The following is a 10362-nucleotide window of genomic DNA, read 5'->3' on the forward strand; positions in this document are numbered from 1 at the left end:
GTATATATCATTGTAAATCCATGTGTGTTCAAATTATATATCAGTCATTTTAAATGAAGAATGATGACAAGGCATGTAGACTGTAGAACACTGTATTTATTTTCGAAAAAAATATTTTCATATAATAAAAGATGCAGGAAGAAAGAAGAACAGCATAAAGATCCAGAGTGTTTTAGAAATGTACTAAAAAATTACATAATAATGATAATGGCTCATTATATTTTACAATTATGTATTAAATTTTGCATACTGAACATCAGAGGTCAAGGTGCGGGGCCTATTCTGTCACATATGTAAGACCGTGACACGGGATAGTGCCGTAATAGGATTAATTCAAAATTCAAGATAGATAAAAGTGGGCATACGTTATACACACAATTTTACATAGCAAACACTAGAAGGTTTAAAAAATAGTCTAGAAAAATTTCACAAAGAACTGTAAAAATATTGTTTTTCGTTTTATCTTGATTTCACAATTTGTATTCCTTCTTTTAAAATATAAAATGTAAATACCATTTGCCAATTGTCATGATGTCTCTAAGTCATATTTAATTAGTAGGCCTATTTTCATGGAGTTGTTATTGCAATTCATATTCTTGACAGCAGTTTGACCTCTGAAAGGTCATTGTTTGTCAAAAATCAAGGGCCTAAGACGACTGAAAAGCGGAGTTTCCTTCTTTCGTTCTGCTGGGTAAAATCAATTACTTTAGGCGACGTTTGTAGACTAACCAACACGTACCAACGTCCGCATGTCGCGCTAGCCTTATCCTACTCTAGGCCTAGACTAGCTAGGATGGTATAGGCCTAGCCTTGAAGGGATGAAGGTCCCAATGAAAAACAACATCGCACCTTGATAGAACATTGTCTATTTAATATCACAATAATTCATTATTAGACCTATAGTTGTTTTTTTAATTGTACTCTACAAATCTCAGCCGATACCTCGCACAACTCGAGTAACGTCTCGTGTCCTGGCTCGCTGGCTCACACTTGCGATGTCTCGCACTTGTGATCAAATAATACACTGGCTCGCACTTTGGCAACACTTTTTGGCAGTCAACTCGCCCCTAGAAAACCCACCCTTGGAAACTTGCCCCATAAAAAAAATGTACACTTCCTAGATCATGCAGTATTCTAAATAAAAATTGTAACCTTTGGTAATCCACTACATTGTCCACATACATAGAAATTTTTGAAACTTTATTAAAACAAAACCTAAACCATAATTCCCAACTACTGTATAGACACTTTTTGACAAAAATGAAAAATTACGACTTTGTTACCCAATGAGAAGTGTTCTAATAAAGACAATGGGTCATGTCTTATATTATTTGTTATGTTTTTATTATTTATTATTTTCACTTGACTCGCATAAATAATTTTGTTCGAAGGACATTTATATGCAGTTGTACTTCGCAGCACTTCACTTGCCATTTGCAATTTCAATGCATAACATTTCGTTGTTTTTATTGTAAATGGACATCTACTCAGTCAGTTATTACAGTATATAAAGTTTTAAAACTACTTTTTAAAATATAAATCAGTAACTAATGTTATACTATATCCATGGTATGAGCACAATTGCACATCCTATTGTGTTCATCATTAGCACACAAGAAATAAGTGTAAAATAAGACTAATTTTCTGTAATGCCTCATGTTTTGCAATCTCAACAGAATATAGCATTTTGCGGCACCGTATACCGTTGAATAGTGCCACTAGGTTGCCAATCTAGTCTCCAATCAGGGTAGTTTTAGGTGTTTTTCGACTTGACATACCTAAATAAGTGTACTGAAACATTCTTTTATCTTTGTGTCATATACAGTACTTAGCAAGCACATTTCAACAGGGTATAGCCACATTATTAATATGGGTTTTTTCATTGACGTAACCAATCAATCTAATTTCTTTTTTTTTTCTTCAAAATGTTGTTGATTGGAAAATGAGTTAAACAATACATCAATTGTGAAACTAATAGGAATATTAACCAAGAACCATTAAATTTTGAATTTTTTCATTAATCTTGATTGATTTCTTTGTCCTATACCTTATTAAATGCAATAGATAAGCCTAGTTATTTAATTGTCCAGAGTCTCCAAGAGTGCATCCACCTATATTTGCAATCATGATGAAGTAAGTAGGGTAGCCATGTTAGTCTAGATGATAACAGTAAATGAAAAACAAACAGCACTTTTCAGAATAAACAAATTTATTTTTCCCCAAGCTTTCGACCACACAGTGGTCTTCACATGGTCTATCTTCGTCAGGTGAATGTACAAATAGGATAAAAATATGGTCATACAGTAGATACAGTAAGAACAAAGAGGGTAGATGCTCTTTCTTGCAGAGCATCCCCTCTTTGTTCTTACAGTATCTATGACCATACTTTTATCCTATTTGTACATTCACCTGATGAAGACGACTGCGTGGTCGAAACCTTGTGGAAAAAACAGCACTGAAAAGTGCTGTTTGTCTTTCAGTCTTTCATTTACTGTTTATTTGTAATGATTGTTAGTTTATTTTCATCATTTACTATATTCATCAGATCTTATTTTGTTAATATACATTCTATAAATAAAACAACATTTATAATATAAAATTATGGAATTTACACTATGAAAATTTATCTGAAACGGTATAAAATAATATGTAGAAGTATCACCTTACCAACCAGTGTTGACAAAGTGGGGAAGAGGAGATATAAAATTAAGTCAGAGAAGATCTTACAAATTTTTTATAGTTTTATTTTCTGGTTTTGTTAAATTCTTTATAAAAAAATTAAGATCAAGACATTACTAGCCCAATTAACGTTGCTTAAGATGTTTTCTGTTTATATACTTAAAAAACCTTGTTTTATTGTCCATGGTATGAGTGCATCTAGTGCCGCACCGCTCTAGTAAATTTGACTCTGGCGCAATTACTAGTGATTTTTCCCAGAGTTGGGGCAAAATCTCAGCACCTGGATCGAAATTCCTACTGTAGAGTTACCAATGAGATGCACTCTCTTGGGGTGCTAAGATCCCTCTGGTCTGAAAAATAGCAAACTGCTTCCTACAGCGAATTAATAATTAACCGGACTGATTTTGGCTAGCCTAGAGGATAAACTATGTTGACGACTAGGCATAGGCTACTAATACAGTGGCCCACTACAACTGGCAGGTAGTTTTTAAGGCCAAAATCTGTCCAGTAAACCGATTTTGCTCGGACCAAGTTTTTCGTGGACAGGTTAAAGCACAGCCGAAATAAGAGAGGTCAAATAGAGGTCAAGTTACTTAGAAACTTTTGCAGCTGGATCCTGGTAAAAGTTGTCACCATCTGACATACCTGTTTCCTTATCAAGAAATTTGCATATGAATTGTTCCGACTGTTATGTATCATGATGAATACTGCTTTACAGCAAAGAAATTTTCCTAGCTGCTGCAAAACCGCCACAATTGTCCCAATACCCAAAGTGCAGAAATCAACCGACTTGATATATGGCCAATTTCTCTCACACCAATTTTTGCGGGAGTTTTTGAATCTTTTATAAGTGATTGGATAATGGAAGATATTAAATGTAATATAGATAACCAACAATTTGGCAATATGTGCGGATCTTCGACAACCCATTATCTTATTGAAATGTTAGATTTTGTTTATAGAAGTCTAGATAAACCTGGTACTTACGTCAATCTAGTTACAATCGAAGGCATTTAACCTTGTTAATCATAATTAATTACGCCTACATGCGCAGTGGTAAAATCCTACTTAACGATGACAACCAGCCAATAGAAAACTGGTAAATACTCGACAAAACAAAATGGCTGTATAGTTACAGCGAAACACTCTGCATATTTAAGGCTGCTTCGAATTGTGGCAGTATGGGTTTTTCGTAAAAAAATGTTTCCATCCAGTTTTTGAATTCTGTTAGCCTACATTTATTTTTTGACTTCAATGTGGGTAAATATTATAATTTTTATTTTCTGGAATTTAATATAAATTATATTAATGTAAATGTTGTTGCTAAACTAACCAATCGGCCATATTTTTTTTGGTCATGTGCATAACTTAACGCTGATTAACGCATTCTGGTTACGTTAATTTTCATTGACAACAAAGTCTATTTTACAAACCAGTCAAATGAAAATAATAGATTGTTACTTGACGAAAATTTGTACTCAACGAAATGAACCAGTCGAATAAGGGCAATTCCATGCAAAATGGACAAAGCACCTAAATTTTCATATTCATTCTATATTTTACAGTTTTGGTGTCTAATTAAAGCTTAAAACATATGCTTTCAAGATGTAAACTCAGATTTTAAAATTTCAAATCAGAAGTATTGTTAAATATTAATTAAAATATGTCAATAAATTATTTTTTTAGTTTGATAAAATTACACAAAAAACTTAATACAAAAATAGACTAAGATAAAACTTAGATTATGAAAATGATCAGTTTCTTATTTGGCATTTTCTCACAGACAAAGGCCTGTTACTATTTATAGACCAGGCTATAATTGAGATAGGTGCCACCTGGAGAGGTAGAAATTCTCATATGGTTTTTCTAGACCAGTTTTTTATGGGGAATCAGAATATGTGAGGTAAAAGGGCCGTAACCTGAGAACTTTCGCGTGAGGGCGCTTTTTCAAAATGGCCGCTAAAATCCAATAAACTACAGATATATAGGTAAAATAAGCACAAAAGAGGTAGGTTTGACCAACTTTTGAATATGTAATGATAGGAGTAATACCTGAAGATTATTGTGCAACATAGGGCTACACAGTTAAACACTACAGGACAAATATGTAGTAAATTAATTTATGCCTTCTTCATACATGAAAATTATGGTAGTTGCCTGAAATACCTTGTATAGCACACAGAAATAATGAAAACAACCGGATATTTTTAAGGAAGCTGGAATTTTTTTAAGATTCTGGTGATATTTTCCATTCTTCAAAACAGAAAAGGGCTAATATAAGGGGGCATTTTTACTTACATTTTCAAAAGTGAGTTAGCTTACACCCCTAAAATATGTTATTTTGGGTTTAAAAAGTCAACAGCAGTTATAACATTCAGGTTTTGTAAATTAAACAAATTAATCTAGGGTATTGAAGCTGCTGTTAAGTTGTTATTTAATTTTGGCGGCCATTTTAAAAAGCGCCCTCAATTGCCTCCGGGAATCTTCACATTAATAACTTTAGCTAATTATACTTTATTCCTATTATTACATATTCAAAAGTTGGTCAAACCACCCTCTTCTGTGCTTATTTTACCCATATATATGTAGTTTATTGGATTTTGGCGGCCATTTTTGAAAAAGCGCCCTCATGCGAAAGTTCTCAGGTTACACCCCTTTTACCTCACATATTCTGATTCCCCATAAAAAACTGGTCTAGAAAAACCATATGAGAATTTCTACCTCTCCAAGTGGCACCTATCTCAGTTTATAGCCTGGTCTATTAGGTCTGGTTTTGGTGTTGTTTATTTGAAATAAATAGACAATTTTGTGACAACATTTTAATTCACTACTGATCATTTGTGATTAGATAATTTCCTGCCAAAGGTCTTTATCCTTGTTCGCACTGGCTAACCAGCATCTCGGCTAGCTTTATTGCTGAGCGAAGTGTGCCCAGATGCATGAAGATTGACCAGGCTATTTTTACCGAGCTAGATAATTCAGTATGAATAGTACAGTATGACTTTTAGTACAATATCTCTGAGCACATTCTAATACCAAACACATTGCAAAACTATGGAATTTTCCTGTTAGTCTTGGTCAAATTTAATTCTTGATGCGAATATGGCTAAAGGTGTATTTATGTCAATTGAGGATGTGTTAAAACCGGGGTTAAAACATTCAAGGAACATGAATTTCTAAATATTATTTTGGTAGACATTGAAAGTTGTTATAATATCATTAGGAATACTCTTCAACATACTGTATAGCAAACAATTTTTTTCTTGTGATATTGGGGATGGGGGAGGGGTGAGGGCGGGCCATTAAAAAAAGGCTCATTTGGATGGTTGTATTTTAGCAAAATATGTTCTGATAAATTTATAACTGTATTTATGAGAGAAATGATGATGGGCTATGATTCCTCAAATATGAAGATTTAAAAAAGTTCAACTCTTCCTGTTACAGCCTCTTCAACAATGGTCCAGACAAGTTTTCGTCCCATTTTCAGACATTTGCTATTTCTAATCGTTACATGGTACAACTTTTCTGATTGTAGATTTGGAATCAGCATTGAAAATATGTCCTAACATGGTCCTATAACACAACATTTCAGGGTTATAGGGGTTGTACTTTCTGACGATATTAGCATATGAAAATCAATTTTCAATTTTGTGGCGCATTATTTTGGGCCACGCCTGCCGCTTAAGTTTAAACTGCCGCTACAGAAAAACAAACAAGTATTGAATTTGGAAATTTTTAAGTTTTTCATTTCTCATGAATATAAATATGTCAGAGTGCAAAAAGTGGAGAAAAAAAATGATGTCCCATGGTGTAATGCATTTGTTAAATTTTCATGGAATAACCCTAATCATTTTTTAATCAGTTTTAATAAATTTTTAACAAAATTGGGTTGGATCCTCCTCTTAGTTTTAATTAATGATGCTTGTCTAGGAGGCTGCAGACGATGGAAATATGTTGATGACCTAACTATTGGTGAATGTGTCCAACGTGGCAATAATTCCACTTTGCAGACCACTTAATAGTTAATCTCACTAATTACTGTACATGATTCCTAAACTATTAAGTAAATGTCATCATATGAAAATAAGTTTTCTATAAGAAATAGACTGTTATTCAATCGATTGTTGATAATATAATTTGTCATGTTGATAGCCTTTAACTTCTGGGCGTTAATGTCACAAATAACTTAAGTTGGGATAATCATGTGAGTGAAATTTGGAATAGCCTCTCTGTGTTTATTCTCATTCATCCTCTTGAAAAAAAGTGGTGCTTCTGTCAGTGGCATGGTTAAAGTTTATACTGTACTTGTTAACGGCAGATCCCTGAGTACAGCTGCCCGGTGTGGCATTCATCTCTCACAGTGCTGCAGTGCGACGGTTTGGAAAGGGTCCAGAAAAGAGCAGTCAGGATTATTCTAGGTAAAACTCATCTCAAATCAACAATGGTCCTATACTGAAGCTCTTGAAATCACCAACATCATGACACTTAAATCTAGACATGAAATCCTAGTATTCGGTAAATCATTGCTCCAATCACAACGACATCGTCATATGCTTCCCCCATCAAATTGTAACAACAGAAACTTAAGACATAATTCACTCATCACCTTACAACATTGCCGTACCAAAAGGTACCAGATTCTGCAAATCCCATATATTACCTGGCTGCTCAATACCTGATCCACTCCGGTCCGTCGATCGCCTGTCTTGCCCTTCCCTTGAGACCAATACCACATCGGCCTGCGGCGCCTGTAAATACCATATTGTTGGTTTTACAGAATGAGAATTATTATTATTATTACTTTATTTTTTTTTTTATGTAATTTTTTTATGAAATTTGTAAATATTCATTCTTGATTTGTAAATAAGTATTTTAATGTTTTTGTGCAATTTCATAATTTGTAATTTTGGCCTATATATTTTTGTAAATGCAATGATTTTAGCCTTTGGCTATAGACTTTTTGTATTACATTTATACAAGAATAAATAGATTATAGGTGTGATCGAAATGATCGGCTACCTTTCCCTAGGGCCTAGGCCCAACTTCACCATGCCCCAACCATCCAACACAACACTAACCACGGAGAGGCGTCCAGTCAAGGAATGTCGTCCCTTTCGGCCGCGACGCAATGTATAAGGCTGAGGCTATCGGAACTGCCGCAGTGCGAAGAAAAGCTGCTGTTTTCTATCGGCACTGCCGCAGTGCCAAAAAAGCTGCTGTTTTCTATCGGCACTGCCACAATGCGAAAAAAACCAATTATATCTTGTTATTTTCTCTCGGCATTATTGTCGCAGTGCGAAAAAAGCTCCGATTTTCTATCGGCACTGCCGCAGTGCCAAAACATTGCAGTTTTCTATCGGCACTGCCACTCGAAAAGCTGCTGTTTAATTATCAAATGGATGTTTTTATCTATAGATTATGGTCAATAATTGGTTAGGTCTAGCCTATAATATTGTTAACATTATATTATATATGTTTTATAATTAAATTATAATTATTTCTAATTAATAAATATATACATAACCTATATCTAGGCCCATACATAAAACAAAAAATAAAACAACAAAAATTTAAAAATAAAATAGTATTAATAATAGTAATAATAAAAATAATATAATAATAACAGTGCTCGAAATGAATAAAAATTGTTTAATTAATGAAATGAATCAGCATATATTAAATCAACTTGCGTCTATGCAAAACCTGTTTTTTTTTTTTTTTAATAAAGTTATCTATTTTATTCTGCTGTTTTAAAAAATAATCTTAATTTTCTCCACATAATTCATGTTTTCAATGTTTAGTATGGTTGATAAATAATACATAAAATAATAATAATAATAATAATAATAATAATGAAGGTGCTCGAATAATGCTTTAATAAAGAATTAATAATACTTCAATAATACTTCAATAGGCTTATTTGCGATAGTGTGATTAATGAATATTTGTTGATTAATTTATAGAAATATATAATAGGTATAGGCCTATACCATTAATAATGATTCAGCATTTTAAATCAACTTACGTCTATAGATGTAAAATCTGGGTTTTTTTTCAATAAAATGTTACCTATTTTATTCTGTTTAAAAAAATAATCTTATAAAATACCGTACATTATAAAGTTTCATTGTAAATTATATGAGAATTTAATCCACATAATTTATGTTTTCAATTATTTAAGCATTTAAACAATTCAGTGGGCCTAACGCTGGATGTAAATGTAAAACAAAAACAAACTAGATTTGAACTTGTCACTGAGGACGAGTTTGGTGATCTGCAGTACTTGGACCCTCATGAAGCGCGCGCAGTGCTGATTGAAATGTTTCATAATATGCTAAAATATGCTGTAATTAGTTTTTTTTAAAAAGAATAATTGTGAGCATTTTAAAAGATTTCCGCATGCGTACACGCACGTCTTGAAGCACGTGAGCACGGTAATGTCACAAAGAGTGACTCCTGACAGTGTCAGGAACACAAAATATGTAACAACGCGTAATTTCCAGCTTTAGTATGTGCTGTGTGCGTGGAAATTAACGTACGGCGGGTAAATTATGGAAAGTTTTGAAATGCTGAAAATGACCCGAAATGTTCTTTAAACTATTTGAATAGTAATATGGAGAACTTTCAAATTTTAACAGACACGCACGTCACCATTTGTGCGTGTACAGTAATAGCACACAAAATTAAACATTGTCAAGTGTATTTAAAACCGCCTGTTAGTTGGTAATGCCACACGAACTTTCCCTTCATATAACCTATATATTAGTCTGATAGCGTCAAAATACAGTCTGCCGCCCTCACTCTGTTCTACTTTTTTTTACATCTTTTAAGAATGAGAGATAAAAGGGCTCCAAAAATTCATTCTTTTTGACCATGCTGACGTGATCAAAATGAAAAATAAAGGGACATGTCTTAAAGAGAATTGATTTAGCTATAACATACTCACAGGTGGAAGATAATGGCATCATAAATAAAAATTCAGTTTTTTAATTCAAATGGCAATATTATGACGTCACAATGTCCGATCAGCCATTATGAAGTAAAAAATCTTATCTACAACTCATGTGCTTTCAGATTATGTAATAAAAATTAAGGGTCACCTTTCATCCTAAGGAGCTATAACTGATTAAAAATATTCATGGTTTTATGCATATATAAATGTTGACACACGCGTACGTGCACGCTAAAAAGCGCGAACGGAAAATTAAGGTACATAACATTCAACCTTGACCTGAAGCTTATGCTCACCTAATATGATTTAGAAATGACGAATGGATAAGATTATATGGGCTCATCAACGTTTTGAAGAAAGAGAAATGAGGGGGTCAGAAAAAACTTTTTTGACCATGATGACGTCATCAAAATGTAACTAGATTTGAACTCGTCACTGAGGACGAGTTAGGTGATCCGCCGCACTTTGACCCATGAGGAAGTGTGCGCGTGGCGGATTGAACAATAATTAAATGCTGATAATGGCAAAATACGCTAATTCAGTTTGTTAAAAAAGAATTTTGAGCATTTGAAAAGATTTAATCATGTGTATGCGCATGTCATGACGCACGTGCGCATCTTAATGTCACTGTTGTCTTTTGATATGAGATATATATGTATTAACTTTCATTGACAAACGCCTGTTGGTGAAGGAGTAATGATCATTCATAGTATTTATCATAAAAAAATTCA

At 33.4% G+C, this 10362-nt stretch overlaps 1 protein-coding gene across 1 annotated transcript in view; it reads right to left on the bottom strand.

The window, feature by feature from the left end:
- The window catches only part of LOC117112342 (tartrate-resistant acid phosphatase type 5-like), a gene marked incomplete at its 5' end in the record, with an annotated part of 22953 nt that extends 15526 nt beyond the window's left edge, over window positions 1–7427 (bottom strand). Inside the window, 1 exon segment of the mRNA XM_033255416.1 lies at window positions 7340–7427. Coding sequence (XP_033111307.1) covers window positions 7340–7427 — 88 coding nt within the window.
- Window positions 7428–10362: the final 2935 nt, after the last annotated feature.

Source organism: Anneissia japonica, unplaced genomic scaffold (genome assembly GCF_011630105.1).
Source record: "Anneissia japonica isolate Jap-2015-1 unplaced genomic scaffold, ASM1163010v1 scaffold581_len1011336_cov187, whole genome shotgun sequence".
In the NCBI taxonomy this organism is placed as follows: Eukaryota; Metazoa; Echinodermata; class Crinoidea; order Comatulida; family Comatulidae; genus Anneissia; species Anneissia japonica.